The sequence below is a fragment of the Centruroides vittatus genome, unplaced genomic scaffold (assembly GCF_030686945.1).
Source record: "Centruroides vittatus isolate TY-2023 unplaced genomic scaffold, ASM3068694v2 contig_962, whole genome shotgun sequence".
NCBI lineage: Eukaryota > Metazoa > Arthropoda > Arachnida > Scorpiones > Buthidae > Centruroides > Centruroides vittatus.
Window position 1 is genome coordinate 1125990 of NW_027122638.1, and position 26460 is coordinate 1152449.

General features: G+C 27.5%; 1 protein-coding gene across 2 annotated transcripts; it reads left to right on the top strand.

The window, feature by feature from the left end:
* Positions 1 to 670: 670 nt before the first annotated feature.
* Positions 671 to 13437, top strand: LOC136985359 (cardioactive peptide-like). 2 transcript variants are annotated; one of them, XM_067282629.1, is made up of 7 exons: positions 671 to 730; positions 1109 to 1138; positions 5393 to 5536; positions 11553 to 11644; positions 12009 to 12233; positions 13006 to 13095; positions 13192 to 13437. In XM_067282629.1, the coding sequence occupies exons 4-7, from the start codon at positions 11573 to 11575 to the stop codon at positions 13195 to 13197; spliced, it is 393 nt and encodes a 130-aa protein (XP_067138730.1). In that variant the 5' UTR covers positions 671 to 730; positions 1109 to 1138; positions 5393 to 5536; positions 11553 to 11572; the 3' UTR covers positions 13198 to 13437. The 2 variants fall into 2 exon arrangements, with proteins under 2 accessions (XP_067138730.1, XP_067138731.1); XM_067282630.1 differs by lacking the exons at positions 671 to 730; positions 1109 to 1138 and having other exon boundaries at positions 5350 to 5536.
* Positions 13438 to 26460: the final 13023 nt, after the last annotated feature.

Consider the following 26460-nt stretch of genomic DNA (forward strand, 5'->3'; position numbering starts at 1 on the left):
ATACGAACTTCCGGTTTGGACCGAAAATCACGTGATTTTTTAAAATTAAAATATGATGGAAAATTGTGATGATATGACAATAATATACATTCGATTTTCATATACATGACTCTACTTAGTGTGCAAATTTACAGCATTCCGAGCTTTCGTATAACCCACTGGGCCAATAATTTTTAATGAAAAAGACCCGTGAGACCTCTATTAATTGTCGACCCCCAAAATATCTTATTGATCCACCCCTAGAGATGGATATTGACCATGATGACTGCCTTATTCTTTTGACAGTGTTTAATAAAGAAACTAATATTGTACTTACCTAGTCTTTGATTTCAATAATGCCCATTTTATAAACTTAGTTTCGTTTATGTACACACATAAGGCCAAACAACATTAAATTATTTAATTAAATATCGCTGCGAAAGTATTAAATTTTATACTAAATTATTAACTGGAAGATAATATTTTAATACAGGAGAATTAATTAAATGTTTAAATTCATCAATTAAACGGTAGTAAATTTTATAGAGCTTTATATTATTTACTTACTCGGAATCAAATTTTAATCATTTAAAAATTTATTTTTTAATAATTTAAAATGTTATGTAAACAAATGATTAAAAAACAAATTTTACATTTATTTAGCTCAGTTCTAGAAATTAACGATGGACACGGATAGACAACAGACAAACGGACGGACATAGTAGGAATATATAGATCTGCAATTTGAATTGTAGATCATTAAATAGTGAAACTTCTATTTATAATCAAAATATAATATATATAAACACTTAATTTTTACGTGAATGTATTATTTTATTACTTTATTTTCTTAATTAAATTTTAATTAATTTTATTTAACATTATTGTTTTAAAATTTATTGATAATTCGATGCGAAGATCATTCAATATGAAAAAAATTGATGGTCAAATTCCACACGAAAGTATAAGTTTATGTGAAAAACTACGTGAAAATCTATCTAACTCATGCTTTATAAATCAATATATTTTATGTAATAAATAAGAAATTTATATAAGGTTAAAAAATAAATTAGGGTATAATTTTCTATTAGATAATTACAATTTAATTAAAGGATTTAATTTTTTTTAGAAAAACGAGGCATTTAATCATAATTTCTGGGTGGGTTTAAATTTCAATGCTTGTATTTAAACCTTTACTGTTAATTATAGTTAAGTTTAATTAAAATTAAAATTTAAAAATTGTTTTAATTATTTTTATAGCACATTAATTTATAGATAAAAACGTAATTAAGACACGGAACGTTTCAGAAATCTCATATTTTATACATAAGAAAACACATAAAAATACAACAAAAATATGTTATTGACAAATTAATATAAATAAAATTTAATTACAGTATTTTATATAAAATTAATAATGTATAATTTAATAAAACTTAAATGGAAAATCAAGATGAAGAGGATATTTTTTTGAACAAGTGCATGCTCTAATCTAATTTTATCTACGTTCCAAGAATAATTCTGTTATAAAAATACTTAATCTTCATCCTCATCAGTTTTTGCAGCATCTTGTTTAATTGAAAAATATATATATTTAGAAATTAAATCTAAAATTATGAAACTGTTCTGTAGTGAGTAGCATCAGTAGAAGTTTAGAAGATCAGGAAATATGTCACGTGTTCTTCTATCCATTTACTAACGATTGATTAATTTTATTTTTTAAATTAATAAACGAAAAACTAGTAGATTTATATATTATATTTATTAATTTATACAAGTTATTTATAAATAATTTAAGATTTATTAAGCTTGGTTATCGAACTTTCTTTGAAGATTCTCTTTTCTAATTTTAAACAATGGAAAATTTAATGATACTCTGGAGAATTCTTTCAGTTTTCTATAATTATTTTTCCATTTTCTATTTTAATTCATTTATATCTGGAAAAATTAAATACAGACAAAAACATTTATATATAAATTGTTGATTTTTATCAGGAATTTTAAATATTCCAACCAAAGTTAAGTTATTTAATAATTAATTACAAGTTTGTGATTTTTGGGATAAATATTTGAATAAAAATTACCAAGTTAATTATGTAAGAAAATTATGATTAATAGAAAATAATTAAGAGAAATCTGAATAACAAATCAACTTAATTAACTACAAATCTTTGGAAATAAAATTGTGATTATTAATTTTAATTGCCTTTAGTCGGAACTTTGTTCTCTTTAGATTAGGACAATTTATTTTCTTACTTGTTTATTTTTTTCGTAAACAAATTTATGAAAATAAATTCTAAATACCGATTATCATCTTTATTTTTAATATTTTCTATTTTTTTTTTTTTTTTCTAATTAAAATTAATAAACTTTCGCTTAAAATTAATGAATTAATTGATGATTTGTTATTGATGTAGGAGACGTAAGTTAATTAAATTTAGATCTTAAATCCTTATATTTTTCCTCATATTTAATACTGATAAAGTGCAATAACATTAGAGGCCTTATACTTGGGATATAAGGGCAAAGAATAAACATAATTGTTTTTCATTATTTATCAACATCCCTCATCTTTCTAGTCTTTCATTTGACAATGTTTGCCTGTCGCCATTCGAGAACAGGAGGAGGAGAAAAAAAATCCTCTTCCAACTCAATTAAATTATATTTAATGATGATCAAAAATATTATTTATAATGTAATTATCCTATCAGGCAATTTTCTTTTTTTTTTAAAAAAAAGAGGGTATTTAAATTATTTTACAGGCTAAAAATTCGATAATTTATAAAAATGAAATTTTAAATTAGTTGTATGGGGTCTATTTATGATGTTAAGATTTATAAAAATCTTCTTTAAAGTATCAAAAATTTCATTATAAGTAACAAATCATTAATAATTTTACTTTCGATCATTATTTATCTAAAATTTTTAATTAAAAATATAATTGATTTTATGTCATTCTATTGATGAGGAAAAATTACTGTTTAAGTATAGAATAATTTTAATATATTCTTGGAATTTATTAAATATATATATATATATATTTTTTTTTCTATTAAATTATTTTCGATTTATCCTAAAATAAATTTTTCTATAATGTTATAATTAATTTATTAAATTAAAATTTTAATTTAAAAAAAAAATGTTCTATGTTTATTTTCCTGAAGGATCTTTCGTATATTTCTGTTCAAAATGTATATAAAAAAAGTTCAATTTTTCAATAAAATTGCGAATTTATTTCTCATGAAATGTGCCTCGTAGCATAGAAATAGAAGGAGAAAAAAGTAAAAGTAAATTATTTTTATTTTCCTAAAGATAAAAATTTTAATAAAAATCAATTTAAAAAGGCAAATAAATCGTAAATTATTACTCTTTACTTTCAATTTTTATATTTTTAACTTTGATGCGTAAATTATAAATAAAAAATTCACTTATTGTAACAAAAATTTCACCTGAATTTATATGAATTTTTACTTTAAATTACAAAAATAATCTAAATTTTATTTATATGATAATTTTAAATTGTTAACTGCTATTTTTGTATATTAATGCGTAGTATTATATTCGTTTGCCTCATTATATTATATTATATATATATATATATTTTAAATATAAATATCGAAAATAAGATCAAGAAATAACCTATAAAATCAAGGAGAAACAGTCAATATTTTATTTGCTACATTCTAACGATTTTCTTATTTACAAAGAGAAGTTCTATTTGAAATATATTAAATTAAAATTCTATTATTTTTGGCTTAACAATAAATTTTCAGATTTAAAACAAATTAAAATTCACTTTAAAAATCACTTCGTTTCCAGTTAAATAAATCAGAAAACTACTTAATAATTTCATTAAAATATAACTTTTTTGCTATAAAAATAAATAAATTTTTACTTTATTAGCTTTAAAAAATATATTTAAAGTTACATCTGTTTACTAAATTCAGAAAATATATCTGAATTTAAAATTTAAAAAAAAAAATTGCAGTGTAGTTACAATAGAAATATTCGTTTTCCCCTGCGAAGCGTGCTTTACCTTAACGCTCGGTCGTTATGAGAAGCAGATGTCATATAGGGGTTAAGCTCAACCATTAATACTCCGTTCGAACGAATAGTATTAATGATAACACCCGTCGATTTGTAGAATTGCAATATATTTTATACATTTTAAACAATGATATGACACATGAAAGACTCGATATAAAAGGAATTAGTGAGGCGTTACAAATAACTTTCGGTTCGTAGAACATTTACTACTACGTAGTAAAATTTCGTATTTCTTTAATAATAAAAAAAAAGACTTATCATTGATAAATTTATTAATAAATTTAAACAAGAAATTTAAATTTCTAAAATATTTCATTTTACTTTCGAATTGGTGGATCGTTGATGTAATTTTCCAATGATGTAACGAGTAACTAACAAGCTGTAAAAGTCTTCTATAAACAAAATTTCTGCTGTAAATATTGTATAATTGCCAAATTATTGGTTTCATTAGCAAACTCTTTACCTTTTATTAGCATTAAAACCGTATATGTAAGCACGAGCAAAGTTCTTTGGTTCTCAACATGATCCTTGTATTAATGACTGCGCCATTGAGCTATTTTAGTGTGACGTTTATGTTTAGTTGTATGAGAAATGGCGAACCATTAATCTAGGAAAACATGAATCTTAATTTTGCATCTGATGAAAACGTTTTACCCGCTATTTTTACTGTTTTATTTATTGCTGTAATTACTTAAACTAATAAAAGAAAATTGTGTAATATTCTATTAATTCTAGGAATATTTTGGCAAATTTTATTTGAAATTCCTGTACAAGAGACGTTAAAAAAAACCTATAAATAACGTATAATATACGTTTCCCTATACAATTATATAGTTATTTACAGTTATATAATACAAAGTTATATGTGAAGTCATAGAAAAAATTATAACTGTGACGTATTAAATTTAATTTATAATTTAAAAAATTAAGCACTCGTGTAGTATACTTTCATAATTTTCTGTTTAAACCGAGTTATAAATTTTAACAATAAACTACTTTCAAATTACGTAAAAGAATATATATTTTTTAAATTCTAATACATAGTTTAGAATAATCTATTTTAAAATTTTATTTAATAATAATTAAAAATAATTAAAAATGAACTTTAATCGGAAGATCTGTTGAATCGGTTTAGAAAATTATAATTATAATTAAATATAAGTAAATCAGTTCACCTTTACCCAAAGTATAGAATTTCCTAAATAACATCATTGTCAATATTGCTCTTTGTAATTAAATATAATCGACTTCATTGTTATAACAATAATGATTTCTTTTAAATTGCTACTGTACAAATTTAGTTTAATTGGAGAAAGTAAATGGGAGAAAACAACCATCAAACTTATTTTGCATCAATTTTTCCCAGGATTCTAAGCGAATTGGGGGTTGCTTTTATCACGTGACATCATCGACAGGTGGATATATAAAAGCGGCATCGAACGCAACCGAATTACAACGGAAGTTCTATCTGATCCGATCAATCTTTCAGGTCTGTTCTACATCCAAAAAAGTAAGTTCTATTGTTTTTAAAAACAATTGCCTATTTTGTTTGGGAGAAAAACGATATTTCCTTTTTTTTTCTTGGAGAAAAAAATAATAATAATTTATTATAAAATAATTAAAATATCTTGCTTAAAAAAATACTCTTTTCTGCGATTTATAAGCTCTAAACACCTGTTTTAAAGTAGCAAAAAATCGAAGAAAACGAAATTTTAAGATGGGAATAAAGGAAATTTTAAAGAAGAAAAGAAATTTTAAGGTGGAAAAACGAAATTTTAATTATTAAATTCTATTTTAATAGAATTTAAAAATTAACTTTTTATTTATAAAATTTAATAGTTTTTTCCCACTAAAATCATTGTATATATAAAGTCTTAAATATCATTATATGTTATAGAAGTTATACCACAAACTTATAAACTGTTTTATCCTCTTAATTGGAAAATAGATTAAGCCCCATAATTGAGTTTGAAGAAAGGATTTGTTATCCTAAGATTTTCAAGAACCCATTAAATCAACATTTCTTTCTTCCGAACATTATTATTATTTTTTATTTTTTTTTTTTTTTGTTTTTTAGTTGCTTTATACTTTTAGCTTTATTTTATTTATTATTTTTAATAAAATATTTTAATATGAATTAAATTCTGTAAAATTTCTTGAAACTTTACTGAATGTTTCAATTTATATAATTTTTTGCGCTAATTTATATTATATACTTTATATATTAACTGATGCTGAATCGTGAGTACATTATTTAATTTTATGATTTCTTTTTATGTATATATAATTTACGTTGAAAATTTAGAAAATTTTACAAAATTTACAGCAAAGTACTGAAAAACAATCTTAGAGAAGCGTTTTCTAAAATGAGCTTCTCTAACTAAGAAAATCAAGACGAAATTATTTTATTTTTCATAAAAAATATAATAAAACTTTTAAAATATAATTATAAATAATTGATTACATAATTAATAATAGAATTAATTACGTGTAAACGTATTTTTAATATTTAATTAAACGAATTTCTATCGATCATAAGTTTTTGAAGTTTAATATTTTTCCTTTCCTCTTGTATTTGTTATATTATTAAAAATAAAATTGTAACGTTTAAGATAAATGTTCGACTAAATTCAATATAAATGTTAAAAAATCTGAAATATAACTTATAAATTTCCAGTTACTTGCAGAAATATTTGAAGAACTTAACTGATAAACTTAAATTCTCGGCTCATACTTTCAATAAAATTCGATAATTCTTGTATTTAATAATTAAAAAAATAAGTTTTAAATATAAAATTCTAAAAGTTTTATCTATAAACTTTTAAAAAAATTAATTTTTTATAGTTTATAATATAATTAATACTTTAATAATCAGCAAGTTTTAAGTAGACTTAAAGAAGCAAGCTTTAAAAAAATCATTAATTAAATTTATATGCCATTTTATGGTAGAAATACTTCAAAATCTCTTATATTTTTATATAATTAAAATAATATTCTATGTTTTTAGTGATATTTTCTATCGAAATTATAAGTTTTTATAAGTTATAGTCAAGATTTTTAGATGGTTAGATGATTTTTCAGATCCGTATAGTGAAATTTTATATTATTTTTACATATATTATTTTATTGGGCTGCAATTTTAAAAATTTGTAGACCTATAAATTTCCACTGTGGTCCGTCTGTCTGTTTGTCGTAAATCTCGAAAACGGTGTTAGATAGATGAAACAGAGTTACCCAGATGACCGGCATAACACTCTTGTTATCAGGAAAAGTATGATTTACAGGGGCAAGACACTATTTGAGGTGGAGAGCGTATATTTAAAATTAAATAAATTAAAATTATCCCGGTTCGTGTTTTTACTTACATTTTTTTACGATAATTTCCTTTTCTTTCGTTGTAATAATATAAACTGATAAAATTATAAATAAATCTCATTATTTACTTTAGAATATCTTTATCAGTAGATACTTTAACTGATCAAAAATTCGATCAGAAATGTATCGATCAACTGAAAATCGGGTCGTATTGATCCCAAGAATTTCACAAAATTAAACGACTAAACTAAATGGACCTCTAAGGAAGATGTTGACATAAGACTTCGACTTATGTGTACCCAGGGAAATAAGGGATAATTCGGATGAACATGGACAATGCTCCCCCGTAGAAATTGGGAAATTTTATTAAAATTTCTTCTTTATTTATATTATATTCCATATTTTAAAATATTTTACAGGTATATTATTATAAGAATAACTTATTTTTCTTTTAGTTTATCGTGTATTTTAGGGGTGGAAAAGGGAGTTAAATGATGCGAATCACTTTGGAGATCGTTGGTAAGACGAAAGTTATATTGGAAAAATAATAACTTGATTAAAAGAAAACAAACGATTTTACTTTTTAGACGTTAAAACAAATAAAAATAATCCATAATATAACAATTTTAATGATATTTTTCTATTTTTTTTAACGAGCAAAACTTTGTTTTTCTTAGAACGAATATCGTTTTTAAATATTTGTATGTAAAATAAATTATTAAAAGATTATCCAATTTCCATTTTAAAAATTAAAATTTTACTCGTTTTTCTTTGTTAAATTTCATTGGATTTCGACTTTTATTCTACTTCCTTTTTTATTTGATTTGATTAACTTTAATGCACTGTTTAGTAAATATTTATCATTTTGTGAGTGAAAAATTTTGTTATTTTAAAATATGCAAATTTCCTGAGCTTACCCGTGAATATTTGAATAATTTCTAAAGAGATAATTTTCTTTTTTATAAGTTAGTTTACTTCCTAAATTCAGAATTTTTTCCTCTTTCCTTTCCCTTTTGCATTGACTTTTTTCATGTTTTCTGGGTAATTACACGTTAAAATCCGTCTAAACTGTCGAGAAATTTTTCAAAATGGCCAAATTATCTTCCACTTTCCTCATAACATTTTCGCTTAAAATACAAAGAACTTGGAATTTTTTTCCTCTATGTACGGATGTTAGTGTTTATGGATGGCATCCAATTTGAAGCTTAATAACCCCCGTGCCGATTGCCGAAAATTTCTGAAATTTTGCATTTAGCTATGCGTATTAAGGAGAAACATTTCTGAAAATTTTCAGGGAAATCGGATTATTTTTTCGGGTTATACGGCCTATCCTTTTAATATCTCCCGAACCAATCTGAAGACTTGTAATGGTAGCAACTGTTAAGGATTTAGGGATTAAACGAATAATGAATTGCAGGACATTTTATTAACAATGTTTCCAGCTTTTTTATGCGTTATTGTATAAAGTTTTATATATAAAAATGCGCCGATGTAGTGCAGTTCGACAAGAAAAAATCAAATTGACGTCAGTATAATCGAGTTGAATTTTAGTTAAACTTTCAGGAAATTCTATCTTCCATACCCGAGAGATTTTATAACAATGATATTCTCATTAGGGATCATTATTTAGTCATTCAGTTAATCTTTTATTAAATGATTAATAGGGATTATCATCGAGTGCCGATTTCTAATCAAGTCAATATCTGCTTGTTATACGTTGAAGATTATCAACTTCCTATCATTCCGGACATTACTCTTTGAATTCCGGAAGAGTTTTCCTATTTTGTTTAATCTATTTTCTTATTTTCTATTTATTAAAAGATTAAATAAGTAACCTCGGAGAATAAATTAATTTTTCACGCTTATAAAATAACATTCTTCGAATATTCTCGGATATTTTTTCCTTTCTACCGATTTAAGACCTTAAATTGGAATTTTTTCTTCATTATTCTTAATTAAATAATAAAAAAATATTAGTAAATTATATCGAGAATTAATGTTTAATTTATTTAAAATTATATTTCCTCGAATAAAATTATTTTAAAGTGAAATTGTTCGTTTAAAATTAATAAATTATTCGGTATATTAAGTAATTTATTCATATTTACTTTTATATAACAGTGAGGAAGGGGTGACGGATTAAAATTACCCCCCCCCCCAAGATTTTTACATTTTCGGACTCGAAGGAACTTGAAACGTCCATGAATGTGAAAAAATTCGGGTTTTTTTTTCTGTATGTATATGTGGGGATATCCAATCTAAAGCTTAATAACTCCTGTTCCTTTTGCCAAAAATTTCTGAAAATTTGCAGTGAGGTGTGTATATTAGGGGAATTGATGCTGTTAAATTTTGGTGCTTAAAGGTCAACGGGGTGAAGAGCTAGAGAGGATCACGTGTCAAATCTGGAGTGGGGCCAGAGTTAATGAAGATTTTACTCGTTCACAATTTTTTATAAAATCTATCTCTACCCTTAAAATTAAGTTTTTGCAATTTTATAATAATTAATAACATAAAAAATTTTAAATAAAATCCCATAACAGACGGAGCCACGAGTAATTTTAAGTTTTTTCCGAGAAAGTTACGCAACTCACCGGATTTTTTTGCTTAATTGATTTCTTTTTTAATTCGTATTTTATTTGAATTCTTCCTAAATTAAAATAAGTAAATCAAATATTTTAAGCTGTATTTTTATATAAAATAACGCTTAAAATGATTAGTAATTATAGAAAAAATTGGAAAAAAGTTTAAACGCTTTATTTAACAGCGAAAAAATATATATTTTTAAACTTTAAATATGTAATATTTATACAATAAATAAACGTTTAACGTGTAACAGTACACTTTGTATATAAAAGTTTTATCTTTGTTATCGATCGAAGGTAGTTTTAAAATGTATCTTTTATATTTTATTGTTATATTTCCTTTAAATGTCCATTTACTATCGAACAGAAGAGTAAAATACACAAGAAAAAGAAATTTATATGAAAATACGTTCCGTGTTTAGTATTTAAAAAATGAATATTTTATGAATAAAACTGCATTAAAAAGTTTAAAAATAATAATAATTAAGAATAAAATGGAATAAAATAAGAGAAATAATTAAATTTTTGAGGAAAAAAATGGGAATTTTTCCAAGAATAATTGATTGAAGAGGTAAGGGTGCTTAAGGTTGTGTGTTTTTGTTTCCATTTTAAGCATTAATTAATAATAAGTTTAACAATGAAGTTAGTTTATCATTAATAAAAGAATTTATATTTTTTTATTAATAATAAGTGATTCTTTTTATAGTCGACTTGAAGTAAACTGTTTGGTAAGAAATAAAAGGGGTTATCAAAACGTCCATCCGGGCAGATAAACACGAAAACCTACTTATATTGGTCACACAGCATCACTGCAACATGCGAATTTAGATGATTTGTTTCTATTGTCCTTCTGAGGAATTTACTCTGTTCTCTTAGGGAATATTTTTATTATATTCGATGAAGAAATTTATAAATTTTTCTGTTAGTAACAGCGTTATTAAATATATTTTTATTACTCTCTCGGCTCGATCGCCAAACTTTCCCTCTGTTGTACAGTACAGTACATAACACAGGGATAGTATGGGGATCGGTCAAAAAATGACTTCCTTCCCTAAGATCTTTACGTTTTTGGACTTTAAACGTCTATAAAAATGCGAAGAATTTGGGGTTTTTTCCTGTGTGTGTAGGTGCTTCTGTATGGAAGTACGACTTTTTCGTTTACTTTGAAGCTTAACTCGTGTGACTTCTGTCGAAAATTCCTAAAATTTTGCAGGGAGGTTTGTGTATTAGTGAAATTGATGCAGTGGCGTAGCGAGGGGGTGCAAGGGGGTGTATCATGCAGAGGGGCGCCCAAATGGTCTCCAAGACAAACTATATGTGTTTCTGGAGGGGGAGGGGGCACCAATAACCCGACCAATAACGGGGGGACCAAGTGTCGTGCCCCGGGCTCCAGTTATGTTCGCTACTCCACTGAATTGATGCTGTTAAATTTTGAAGGTTAAAGGTCAAGGGGTGGGGAGATAGAGGGAGTTATGTGTCATATCTCGTTTCTTAATGTGATGTCCTTTGTTGTCGGATTTGTTCGACTAAAAATGAAATTTTGCGTGGAAAATATGTGGATTTTTATAGCTAAGAATATAAATTCAATTGGAAAAATCTATATAAAAGTTATTTATTTATTTATTTTAGTTTATTTACGTATCGAAAGAATGTTTCGTTTGATCTCCGTTATCCTCTTATTGGCAGTTTCATCTGTAATAACACGGACTATCGAGAAAACTGTGAGTATAACATTAAAATACAGCCTTAAACTTAATTAAAACTAGATTATAATTTATATATTTTAATGATATTTAACTTAATTATATTTTTATAAATTTGAGATTGATAAGAAGTCAAGAATGTTTGTTCCATAGAAGATAATTCGATTAATTTTTCTTTTCATTTTTCAATAAAATTTGTTGACTTTTATCAAGCAGGGAACGTTCAAACAAACAATTCTTATGGATAGAAATTGTTTGCTTTATCAATTTAATATCATGGTTAAATTAAATTAAGTATAAAAGGTTATAATTATTTGCAAAATTTTCATTTAATTAATTTACAAGAGAAATTTTTATAGAAATTTCTATAATCTTTCTGAAGGAGCTACCAGAAGAGAAGAGCAGAATGTTCAAGCGGCCATTTTGCAATGCTTTTACTGGATGTGGACGTAAGCGTACAGAAAATTCCTACAATTCTCTTCCTTCTTTACCTACGTCGAATGCCATTTTGGAATTAAACGAAAAAATAAACGAAGGAAAAATATGGCAATTCATTCGTCAGAGGCTCTCCGAATCACCTTTACTTCGAGCCATGGTGCTTAATGAAGTAAGAAGTTTCAATTGTAATTAATCCTTACTTAATTGTAAATTCTCTTTGGTTAATTAAAACTTTTGAGAAATTGGAAATTTTCGTGAGAGTGGGGTATTTCCAGCGTGTTGAACCCTTCTTACCGTGAAGAAAATATGAAAATAGAAGAAAGATTTTATATCCCTCCGTTATAAGTGTGGCCACCGGTCGAAAAATGACCTACCACCCCAAGATTTTTACATTTTTTTTTTGGACTCGGTGGACTTTCAAACGTCGAAAAATGCAAAAATGTTGAAGGGGTTTTTCATGTAAAGATGTTAGCGTGCGAGGGAAGGATTTTTTCACCCAATTTGAGGCTTAATAACCCCTGTGCCTTTTGTCCAAATTTTCTGAAATTTTGCAGGGATGTTTGCGTATTAGGACCATTGATGGTGCTAAATTTTCGTGGTCAAAGGTTGACGGGGTGGAGAGCTAGAAGGAGTCGCGTGTCGTATCTCGTGTGGGTTCCGACTTAATGAAGATTTTACTGGTTATTAGCATTTACAATTTTTTATAAAACCCGTCCCTACACTAAAAATTTACCCACTATAAAAAAGCTTTTAAAATAAAATCGTCTAACAGATGGCGCCACGCACAATTTTAACATTTTTTTTGCCGAGAATGTTACGCAACTCGTTACTTTAATTTGTTTTTGTGATTAAAAAAACAAACTTTCTAAATTATTGAATTATTAAATAAATTTATTTATTAAAAAAAATACAAATAAATTAATACTTTGATTTATTTACAGTTATCACCGAGATCATCCGCATTAAATTTAGACATTTCTAACGTCAGAAGACGTAGATCCATTGAAGATAATGAATATAAAAATTATCAGGTAAAGAATATAAATTTTTAATAATATAAAAATATATATATTTTAATATAAATTCTTATTATTATTTAATTCTGTTACGTGCTCTTTATTTTTCAGATATAAATTATCATTGGCTGTTACCTATTTTCTGTCTCTACGTGTCGTTTAAAGTATATAAAATATTAATAAAATAAAAAATAAAAAATAGTAGTTTGTTTAGGGGAAAAAACGACCAGACATACAGTACGTCCGTCTTAAGTAATAATTTTTTGTTAAGAAGAGATTACCTTTAATCCTTGAGACAATATGAATTATTATTTATTTTCTGTTTTTTCATTTCTTGTTCTTGAAAATATATATGTAATAAAATAAATTTAATTTTATTTATGCGCTGTTTTGGTGTCTTCTCCTTTATTTACACGTCAAAATAATCCGTAAAAATAGTTTTTTATTTGTCAAATTTGATAAAATTGATGATTATTTAAGCTTGCATCTTCTCATCTTTGTATTTTTTCACGGCAATAAAATATGCTTGAAAGTATATTTTAAATAAATAAATTGCTAAATGTTTACATTTTTTTAAACTGTAATAAAATGTATTCTAGCCAATAAAATCGCTTACTTTATCTTAATTTAATCTAATATTTCGTAATTATCATTAATATCTGGGCTGCTGAGTTAAGTTAAAGTATAAGCTTTCAGCCCAAAATTTATATATTTTATAGAAAATTTAAAATTAAAAATAAAGGGAAAGTGTTCTATTTGTATTTTAAATGAATATTTTGTACGTGTTTTTAACATGCGACATCAAAATTTATTTATTTCTCAGCAATCCCATTCTCGTCCGTATGCCTGTTTGTCCTTCCTTAATCTCGCGAAGTGTTAGATAGATGAAACTCGAGACCGGATATAGAAAGTTTAGGGGTAGAAGACCCGATTAACTATATACGAATTCCGATCTAGACCGGAAGTCACGTGATTTCAATTTAAAAATTTCCCCCGAAAGAAGTTAGGTAACTGGCACGACTTCATTGCTAACGAAAAAGTGTGATGTACAGGTGCAAGACACTACTAATTTGAAATGGAGAGCATATATTTTAAATTAAATAAATTAAAATTATGATTAAAACTCGCAGCCCGGCATTTAAATAATTATGAAATTAGTATGGCCACTTGTGTTTACGAAGTACAGTACGTGGCCATTTATTAAAAATGAAAAAAATTAAATGTGGCTACACCTTTACTCTATGAGAAGAGGTGCTTTATTATCTTCCAGATTGGAGGAATATTCCATTTTTAAATTTATTTAAAGAATTTAAATATAAATAAATACATAAAATTCAGTAAAGGGTACATTCTACGAATTGAAAATCACCGATTTATCTCTATTTTCTTGCTGGAGAATAAAGTAAAATTCTTAGTCATTCTCTATAAATTCGTGATACAAGTTATGCAATGCAGACATGCGATGAGATTGATGAAGGGGAATGAATTACATAAAGTATTATTCTCGATAATAACTGCAGATATTACCCATTATATGATCATAATTCAAGAGAAACGATCTAATATTTATTACATTGTTATCAGTTCGGACATCAAAAAATTACCGAGAACTTATCTTGTCTAGGAACTTGGTTTGATGAAGATAAATATGGTTTACGAGCAATCCCGATTGGTGATATGTAGACCTTCTATCCAATGATTTTTATTGTAGATAATATATTAATGGATGCTATTAACTATGGAATAAATTTTCACCTCACTCGTTTTATTGTTGCGTGGTATATTATTATTTACATGAATTTTAAATTTACTTATAAACAAATATATTTTCGGTTTATTTATTTATTATTAAATTGATGCTGTGGCTGGTGTTAAATGGGCCACTTCGACTTTATCCCATTGTCAATCTTAGTAAAGTTATTTACGTTTAAATTTGCTTTGGGGTGTGATCCACTGTCGGGAAATGAAATAGGTAGAGTTAATGTTGTCGTTAAAATCTGCACTGCAATACTTGTAAGAAGCATTTATTAAAACGTGAAATAAGTAACAATTTGCGTGCATTTTCCACAGACAAACTGCCCTTTTTCCTGTTCAACAATACAATATTCGTGAAACCAAGTTCTAGATTGCTTACACTGGATCTCGTTAGCATTTTCTTAGCTTTGGGGATATCCCATTGGCATACAATAAGTAGTGTATGCTTCTCGAAATGTCCCATTCTATTAATCATAATGCTAACAGCCTTTTACCTTTACTCTTCATAGAGAACTATTTTATCTCCACTATCCTAGTATCCTAGTAGGTTTGGGTTTATTAGCCTAAAAAAAATTTCTCTTAAATTCTGAATGATTTTCATAGGACATTTTCATGGGAAGAGGTGTAGCCAGAAATTTCCGAGTTTGGGTCATCAGTATCACAGTCTTACGTAAAAACGCAATAGCCCAAGATCACTAGTAACTTATTATTGTTTAAGGGTCCTTGCATGTCATACGCAAGCTGCATGCATACGTCACACATGGATAATAATAATTGTTGGATGTTATAATTGCGAATAAAAGTATCTTAACACGAGAGCTATCGAACAATAATCCTAATTTATTGTTATAAAATAAATGATGCGATGGTACTATATTTTCCAAATCGATTTAGACAATACTTCACTTGATCAATACTTCAGTTTTAATGGGGTAATGGAGTTCGATTCGATCCTTTTTTACGAAAGGATTTTATCTTAATTAAGTAAATCTTTTTACGTGCATTTATTGTTTTATAAAAAGCAAATTTCACTCATTAAATATAATTGTTGGATTTCCGATAAACAAATGGTTACTTTAAATTCCTATTGCCTTTAATACACGGAGGTATTGGGCAGTTGGCATTTAGTCTAAGTATTTAAGTTAATAATTTTTGCATAAATTAGAAATAATTATCATTTATAATTAGACGGAAAAGAAATATGAGGCATACAAATTTTTTAATTCCACATTTTATTATGTTTTCTACATAGTTAACAATTAAAAGATCGGAATTACAGTCGAACCTCCACCACTTATAAACGGCGGCCATTTTTGCGGAAACAAAATGCCGCCTTTTAAAGGTATATAAAACAACCTTCCAACAACGGCCACCTCCGAACAATGGACTTATATTTTTATATGTTACTGTTAGTGGCCATTGTTCAGAGGTTTGACTGTAAGATATAACAAAAATTCTTCGCAATTTCGTGTTAAGAACTAATATCACAATTAGATGGATTTCTAATAAAGGTAATTTCTACATCTCCATTATATATCCATTAATTGATTAGTCGATAGTTTTAACCCTTAACACTAGTCAATTATCCAGTCAAACTTGTCAAATGATTATTGATTCGGCTACGTGACAAATGCAATCAAGTAAAGAGAATAGAAAATATTTTTATTAATGTTCTTCTCGTTGTTAATACTTTTAGAAAATCCAGCAAATTCATTAAGATTCTACTTTAATTAGTCTTCCTATTTTTTTTATAATTATCTTACATAATTAGAATTTATAATAATAATTAAAGGAATATTCTATATGAATATAGAGATTACTTTTAGCTTCATTAAAATGATTTTAATGTCTAATAAATCTTTAAATATATCGAAATTATAAAGATACTAAACACTTTTAGCTTGCAACAAAGGGTCTAAAAATGGCCCTCTTACTGTCTATGATAGGTCTTTTACTGGCTTATTTTGTATTTGGCTAGGTCCACAATCCGGTGAGAGATAGGGCCGACATAAGTTGGACAAACCCCCCCAACAACAAATAGTTTATTACATTTAAATCCATCAGATTTACGTGACTAGCGAAATAAATTAATTAAAATTCACTTATTAAATAAGACAAAAAGTAATAAATTCTATCTTTATACAAATACAATTACATCAGTTTAAACTTTCTAAAGAAAAGTGTAAATAGAAGTTAGAAAATAGTCAATGAATTGTTTGACCCTTAAAAACAATGGGATCAAATTATTTTACATACGTCAATATATTTGTTTCTACTTAGATAACATCCCTTCGAGTTGAACTTCATTTATGGTAATACAATTTAAATATTTAAATAACAACAAGTTATATTTAAATTTATTCAATCTATTTAGATGGACGAATCGTTTGAATTACTAAATTATTTTCTTAAGGTGATCGATTCAAGAATATAAGAAAAAGTTCTGATACTTTTATCGCACAATTTTCTCCAAAGCATTGCTAAATTCAACGCGGTATAATCTATCGAAACATAAAGACAATGCATTTATTCTCTTGCAAATCTGGGTACGACATTGATGCAATACGATAAAAGTAAATATGCTTGCAAGGGCTCTTGCTCGAATTTCCAGGGACTCGAACAGGAGATAAACGGCACCATTAAAAAATCCGATCATTTTCTGTTTTACTTCGAAATAATTTTTAGATAATAACAGAAGCTTTAAAGGGGGTAATTTTGTCGAACTGACGGAAAATTCTCCATTTAAAAAACACTACGACACTAACTCAAAGTCAAAATGGTGTGGCACCATCTGTTACGAGATTTTGTTTAAAAAAATAACTTTTATATTATTAATTATTATAAAATGGCAAAAGATTTAATTTTGAGTGTAAAGATGGGTTTTTTAAAGTATTGTAAATGCCAGTAACGAGTAAAATCCGACCCCATTCGAAATATGACACTTGACCTTTCCTCCGTACTCCAGAATTTAACAGCATAAATAATCCTAACATACAGGTTACTATGCCAAATTTCGTTTCTTAAATAGATGCCAACACCCCATACATCCACGGAATTTTTTTCGCATTTTTTTTTTTTTTTTTTTTTTTAATTTTGGGTTAAGATTCTCAAAAACGTCCAGATTTACAAAAGACCCAGAGGGTCAAATTTGACACGCTTACAATACTTTCCCGTATTACGCCATAATAGCCGAGAAAGTAATATATATGAAACGTTACATATCAGTGGTTCTTAAATATTGAAAATATTTTTTAAACTATTAAAGAAAAAATATGGATGCGGACTTCTCGCAACACGATCCACAAAAAAAATGTAAACTTCGATGCTTGATCATTCTAAAAATCAATATTTGCATCGTACCGTACATCAATCCTTACTTCCATCTCAAAATCATTTTTATTTATAGTGAATATTATATAGTTCAGACACATAGACATTACCTGAAAACTGGTCGATATTTCCTCTATTAATACTATGAAACCACGTTCTAAAGAAACTTTAATTTGGAGCTAGATTATAAAAAAAAAATATGGGGTTTAAAAGAAGATTAGAAAATAATCGTCGATGCTTTACAAATAGAACTCCAGATACGACAATTGATCGCCTTATTTTCCCATCTTATCGACCTTTAACCACCAAAATGTATAGGCACAAATCCTTCTAATACCCAAACTTTCCTGAAAAATTACAGAAACTTTTGATAGAAGGCACAGGAGTTATTAAGTTTCAAAATAGATGAAGAAAATCGTGCCCACACACACCTACAAACATCTATACATGCAGAAGAAAACCCCAACTATTTTTGCACTTCTCGACGTATAAAGGTTCCCTGAGTCCAAAAATATAAAAATTTTCAGGAAGTCGCATACTTTTCCTCTATTATACATAACAGCCTGTAAAGTAAAAAGGGTTGCAACCTATTGGTTTGGTCACTAATGATAATATTCTTCTTACAGATGATATTTTAATAAATCAAACTTAAATATTTTTTTTATTTTAATTGGATTCGTGTCGTTAACAATAAAGAAACTCGTTAATACACTTCAACTGTATCATACTTTTAATTTTTCCATTAAATTTATTTAATAAAAACATTAACAAAAGCTTCGATTTTTACGTAGAAAATATATTTCGTTTTCTATTTGGCACATCATTTTTAAACTTTCTGAAGTTGACAATTTAATCCAAATATGTCTTTAACAAACCGCAAAATTCAATTGAAGTAATAAATAAAATAGCACAGTTCCATGCCTTTATGAGACTTGGCGCCTGAATGATCCAAAAACAGATTAAAATCTAAGAAATTAATGGACAATAATCAATATAAGAAATGCCACATCCTATTATTAAGTCTCATTACCATATTGTTCCAATTTATTAATAAGAGATTTTTTTAAAGTCAAATTCTTAAATTTTTTAATCGTTCTTGATGTTTAATAAATTAATATTTAAAAGTTTTAATTAATTCTTTTCGATTTAATTATAATAATTGTTAATTATTGCAAAGAAAGAAAGAATATTCGAAATTTTTTCCTGAAATGTTATAAGGATTATTCAATTGTCATCAATCGAAATTTTCGGGTTACAATTTTCAAAAATTTCCATTGGCATCTGTCTGTCCGTCTGTCCTTCCATAATCTCGAGAATGGAGTTAGATAGATGAAAATAAAACCCATCTATGTAAAGCTTAAGATAGGAGGTCCCAATTAATTATATTCCAGTTTTCGGTTTGGATTGAAAGTCACGTTATTTCAATTGAAAAATTTTCTTCCAAACGGAAAGACGAGCGGCATAACTCCGTTATTAACAAGAAAAGTATGATTTACAGGGGTAAGACACTAAAATTAAGAGCAAATGTGACTAAAAATTGAAGCCCTGCATGTCCTGTGACAATGTCATAATAAATAATTGCAACAACTTTTGTAGTCATTTTTTCAGATTAATTCTATAAATGAAATAATGTATTTATAATAGTTTCTTTTAATAATTTGACATTTATATTTTAATTACATCCTTATTTATTTTTTTTAACTCTTTCTGCAGTAAGGGGCCTTATTAGCGGGCCCCTTACGGACTCGACCACACAATAGGGTGATGAGGAATGGAGGTGTACGGGTGGAAAAATTCCAGAGATTTTTCCATCCTTCCGGATTTGATCTGAAATCCCTCAGGGCAGTAGGCTCCACCTTAAACGCTTCTAAAAATACAAATTACCAAACTTATTTTTATTACGCAAATTTTTTATTTATGTTCTCAATCTTCTATGCTTGGCACTCTCATCAGCATGGCATTTTTAGGGTTTATATGATTATATAAATGTAGGTTATATACTTATCTAAACATACATATAGGGTAGTATAGGTTATACATATGAGCATTATTATCTCAGCGTTGTATACTATTAAAGTGTAGCAAATTAAATAAATCATAGAAAAGTATTGATTAAAGTAAGATATCAAAAAAATAATTATATGTAAAGTAGCATCAATCGCTTTATATGAGATAAGCACATTCCTGAAAAAAAAACAAAGTTAATACTCTTTTGTATATACCATTGACAAAGTTTCTGTGGAAGAAAATTAGATATAGCAAATACCTGCATTCTCTGTAAATAGTATGAATACAATTAATATTCACGAAAAATACGCCATATGCTTGAATAAATGGTGCTTTAGTTCTAGCTACTTGTCTTGTAATTGCACTAGAAACCTCACCAATTATAGCAATAACTTCCACCTCTATATATCATAAGATGTTCGTGAAGTTCTTGCTCTTCGTCTATCAATAGTGACTGTCGAAAGTGTATAAAGTTGGCCAAGCATTTCTGAAACACCCTATTTTAAATCTCAATTCGCATAAATAAGACCAGGCAGATAGAAAATCAGAAAATCAATTCATACCCTTGCTTAATTAATGAATCATAGTGTATAGTTTAGAGGATATTTTTAAACAAAGAAATCTATTTTTTAAGTTAATAGAATATCAATTATTTTAATACTGAAGTTAAAATCATTAATGAAAAGTAAATAAAATTCGTTTAACAGAATTTATTGATAAATTTGGTGTGTTTATATAATCAAAACACAAAAAATTAAAGTTAAGTGTAATAACAAATTATCAATTTTGATAAATCGTGATTACCAGAGCTTAAAATTCGAAATTAATGTCAATACGATCATAAAGAAAATGCAATAAAAGAACATTTCTCATAACTAGGAGTCATACTGATTACATTGGCCAATTCGAAATTTCATTTCTTAATTAGAACCAGAACTCATGAAAATTCTAGAAAAGCGAATGAGTTGAAATGCATCTGTTTAGAATATCCTAGCATATTCAATAGGATTGAAATGTGATCATTTTAATAGCCTTCAATTTAGCCTTCAAATATCCTATATCGCGACGTAATTGGTGATCAACTGAATATACGTAAACCAGTATTATCATTCATTAAAGAAAATTTGAAATCTCTGAAGAGTTTTACGTGGAGTTTAAAGATCTCATGTTTATAATTGTAAACAAAGATTTTGCAAATACAAGAAATGGCTTGTGTTCTTCAATGTAATGCTTTCAAAGAGTATCACATCGCTTTCATCGCAGCTGTTTCTTTCCCTACCATCAAAAAGAACTGAATTATCTTAAAAACAATATTAGTTCATTGGTCTGTCTCCATTAGTAGTCATTCAAACGAGTTTTCTTTTAAGAAAAAAATAAAATTTCTCGAATAAAGGTCACTTTTATTTATATAGTTTTCCTTGAAACAAAACGTCCCAGTAGATGAAAACAGTTCTATAAAAAGTCTGGCTATAAGCAAACTATAACATCTCGTTATTAAGACAAGATAGCAGTAATCACAAGTTGTAGTAGTCCTTGAACGACTTTCATCATGACTTCTTGATAACTCTTTACTCATTCCTTGCTGCAAGTTTTAACAAGGCTGTAATTTTTTGTGACCATCACGGATTCGAACCGCACGATAAGGACTTTTTAAACACGACTTTTTTAAAATCAAATTACTTATGAAAATTCCTGAGAATCCAATCTGAATTCGAATCCGCATTCTCACAGCGTCAGCCATGTAGCCATTCTTCTGTTCTTTACGGTTCATTGGACTCTCACAATTGTTACTACCATCTTAAAAACCACTCTTGGGTTAATATTAAAATCTTTTTCTGATAATTATCTTCTTCCATTCTATCCCCTGCTCTCTAACTTATTGAATAAAGTAAACGTTAATGAGACATTTTATTAATTATTCTCGTTGATAAGAAACTTTTCACGTAGATTTTTTGCATGAAATAATAAATCTCCTTGCTGATTTTAAGCAAGATTAAAGGAAGATAGACAAATGCAGACCTGTACATTCCCATTATAAGTCTGCAGTTTAAAAATTGCACAACTTTGCAAACATTTTGATTGATAAAAATTTTTCATTTTATTAAATACAAAGTAGATTATGATTGATACTATGTGAATACGTCATTACATTTGTACACTTTTATTTGATTATAATTAATTAAATTGATGTACTCTCTCTCTCTCTCTCTCTCAAGTAATTTCAATTATATTTTTAATTTTATCTACCTAACATTTTTATAGGTGCATAAATTCATTTATGAGTATAAGTTTGCAATTAATTGGGGACTTTAATTATAAAACTTAAAACTTTTTCAGCCTCTTTAATCTTTTAATTCGTTGACGAACGTCATTTGCATAAATGTAATGAGACTAGGCCTTTTTTTAATTTTCAATTTAGTACTTTAAAATATTTAGTAATATTTGAGATAGTTTTTATGTAATGAAAACGATAATTACTTAATCGATTATTTAAATATTTTCATTTCTTTATTCATACATTCTTTAACTTATAATTAGATTATTTGACTAGATGGAAACTTTTATACATGGCACATTATATAATCAAAATACAGTATTTTCATTAATTTTTTCTGTGATTTAAGGTGTATTCGTTTGTCAGAATAGTGTACACTTTCACGTAAATTTCATATCGTTTCTATATTTATATAATGAAAAACTACGTCAATTTATTGAAGGAAAGAAGAAACATCCACATGCCGAAAAATAATACAGTGAAGCAATTTACAATTTACCCCTTGCGCTGGTGCAGCCACCTCGCACCTTTTTGGTTTTATAGTAAAATATTATAGCTACTAAAAAGGTTTATTAGGAAAAATACCGCCTAGGACCGTTCATTCTAACAACAAGGCTGTATTATGACCGTACCAACCCGTCATACTACAAGGAATGGGGTAAAGATTAAGTAACGAAATTTGGCATGTTAACTTGTATACATGGGTCATTGATGCTATTAAATTTTGATGATTATAGGTGGAATGGATGTCGAGATACAGGAGAGTCACGTGTCATATCTTGATTGCGGTTGCTAAAAGAAGTTTTTCCATCCTGTGGGCACTAAGATGGTCTTTTTTAGCAAGCCCATTATGGGTTCGGCTAGGCCTACAATGATGAGACCGGATGGGTATGAACGGGGCCCATGTCCGGATGGGGATTTTGAATCCGTCCGGATTCAAGTTTGGGCTTTCCAGAGCGGTAGGCTGTCGCCTTAACTACTCGGCCATTCTGACATTATATACAGTATATACATTACTTTAACAGAAAACAATGATTCATTTATAAAAATCATACGCAATTTAATGATCAGTTTATACGGCAGTATGACATCAGTGAATCGAATGCGTCACACTTACTTGTTAGTTTCACTTAGGCACGATCTTTGATAACGATTCAAATTTCGACCAAATCTACACTTTATATTATAATTATACTTTGAATGATGACTCAACTTGCGTCATCAATGATGTCATATGTGACAGCATCACTCTCAATACGTTTTATATATCACTCCGACTTCCCACATAATGTTATAACGGTATACGATGAGATAATGCATTAAAATTATCGGTTGCAATGAACCAAAAGCAGCGCAGGATGCCATTCCATAAACATAAGATTCTGTAATGATACTAGACAATTCAAAAAAAATTTATTAATGAAATAATTTTTTTATCGTGTAAACTATAAGGTAAATTGAACTTAAATGCAAAGCTTATCGTAGTACAATAATCAGAAATATTGCATTTTTCTTATATTGTGAAGCAATTACATAGTGATTTTCCGATAAGGAATTATTCATAAATTTATACATAATTCTTTGTAATTTTTTAATACTTGCTTATTACAAGGAAAGTTCCTGCAAATTTTCCTTTTTTAAAATTACTTAATACGTGTTAAAAACAACCAAATAAATCTGGTTAGTCTTGTTTCACCAACACTATTAACTGAAAATACTTTTTCAGGTTTATTATAATTAATTCGGATTTAATTAATATACAATATATCGACTGTCAATCAGCTATATAGATACAAATTAACAATTGCACAAACAATTACATTACAAATAGTAATTATTTACAGTGACATCGTCATAATGCCAGGCCGCGATTTTTAATCATATTTTAAATTTATTTAATTTTAAATATATGCTCTCCACCTCAAATTACAGTAGTAGCGTCTTGCCCCTGTACAGTATATAATATTTTTCCCGCTATCAATAGGGTTGTATTGGTCATCTAACTTTTTTCAAGAGTAAATATTTGAATTGAAATTATATAACTTCTAGTAATGACCGGGAGTTTGTGTGCAGTTAATCGGGGTCTCTTGCTCCTGAGCTTTCGATATGTGGTCTCGACTTTCCTCTAACTGCATTCTTGAAATTAAGGAAGGACAGACAGACAGACTGACGAGAGTAAAAATTTATAGGTCAAATTGTAGACCTATAAATATTTTTGCCATTTTTCTGTTCATTTTTGTTTCGTAGTTTTAGGAATTTCACTTAAACAGTTGATACAACGTTCTATAAACAAAGATAAATTCTGGATACTTGAAAAAAAAAGTTCGTTTACTTGTCGTTAAGTGAGTCTCCTCGTAACTTTTGTTTGATTTTTCTATTTCTCATCTGCTTTAAATTTTGATAAATTAAATTTATAGAAGCTTACACTAAAAACAAATATTCTGTAAAATTTTAATAGTTTTAATAAATAATGCGAAGATTACTTTAGTTCATAATCGAATTATGAATGTTTTCGTTAAAATTAGAAGTTTACATTAGAAAATAACGAGTAAAAAATTAATGTAAATGATATTTATTGAAACAAAGAGCGGAACGAGGAGATATAGTATAGGTTGGATCTCCTTAATCCGGCGATCTTGGGATCTTACCATTGCCGGATTACAGAAATTCGCCTTTAAAACCTCTAAGGAAACCACCTACATAACCATATGCTTATTTCATTCACATATCGCAGTATATGTATTGGGATCATTAATAGTTGTATTTTCCTAAAGCTTTGTTCTACATTTGATAAAAGGTAAAACAAAGTTTCAGGAAAATACAACTATTAATGCTTTCAAAACAAGTTCTTTTTATTGTTTCGTGTAATATAAAGTCCAAACCAAAAATACTTTTAATTCCTGTATTACTTCAGATTACATCAGAAGTCAGTAGGGTCAGCAGTGTCTTTAAGGTATGCAGGGTCGTTGGGGTTTTTATGCCTCTCAGATAAGTGTGTATCAGAGCACACGTACCTGAAGGGTGCAGCAAAGTGTATTTTCTATAAGAGAAGAGGTGCAGCAAAGTGGGTTTTCTACGTTGGAATGATTCATTATCGACTTTCTTCCTACTGTAGTACACTGGTACACTGTAGTAGAGTAGCTTGCTTTTGGTACTTTGGCTTTCCCTTAATATTCTTTGAATCACATAAACGGACATAACAAATCTACAAAACTAGTGGCGACAAATCTAAAACGAACCGAACCATGGGAATTGCCGGACCACAGAATGCAGGGTTAAAGAGGTTCAACCTGTACTGTATTTTTGAGCACTAAATTCAAAAAAGGACAATGAACTTTCCTAATAGATGGTAGGCTTATATAATTTTAAAAATGCCCAAAAAAGGTACAATGAACTTTCCTAATAGATGGTAGGCTTATATAATATTAAAAATGGCCAAGAAAGAATTAAATGTTAGGCTAATATTAATATTGAATACGTTAAAATATATGCTACTATTTTATTCATCATCATCAGATAATGCTGTTAATATATGCACAAGTATATATGCTATATGTAAATATAACCTCCAGGCGGTATAAACCCAATGTCGAAAGTCCATTTATAAAATAGTATAAATTAAATATTTTCAAATAAATTTTTCTGTCGATGATTTATATTTAAATTTTTAATTAACATGTTAGTATGCAATTGTTTTTATACCTTTAACAAAATTGTCTTAACATATACTTGAATAATTTAATAATAAAAGAAACTGTCAGTATTTAACCTCCATTAAAATGGAATTTGTTTTCATATACATCAAATTTTCAAGACTAAAACGTAGCTACAATCCCTTCTAGCCAATTCAAAAGAGGCTCATCTTCACTAGTGAACAGCAAAAATGAGTCCAGCGATTTAGGCCACGATCGCTGATCCCTCAAGCAACAGAAATAAATAATTTTTTTAAAGATATAAGTCCTAAACAAATCTAAAATAGAAATGGTCATTAAAAAATTTGAAGGTTGCTGTTA

What these genes read in the sequence shown, in the direction of transcription:
- LOC136985359 (XM_067282629.1), top strand. Translation starts at nt 11,573, where the DNA reads ATGTTTCGTTTGATCTCCGTTATCCTCTTATTGGCAGTTTCATCTGTA. An exon ending in CACGGACTATCGAGAAAACT is followed by an intron (nt 11,645 to 12,008) that starts GTGAGTATAACA and finishes ATCTTTCTGAAG; the next exon opens with GAGCTACCAGAAGAGAAGAG. An exon ending in GAGCCATGGTGCTTAATGAA is followed by an intron (nt 12,234 to 13,005) that starts GTAAGAAGTTTC and finishes ATTTATTTACAG; the next exon opens with TTATCACCGAGATCATCCGC.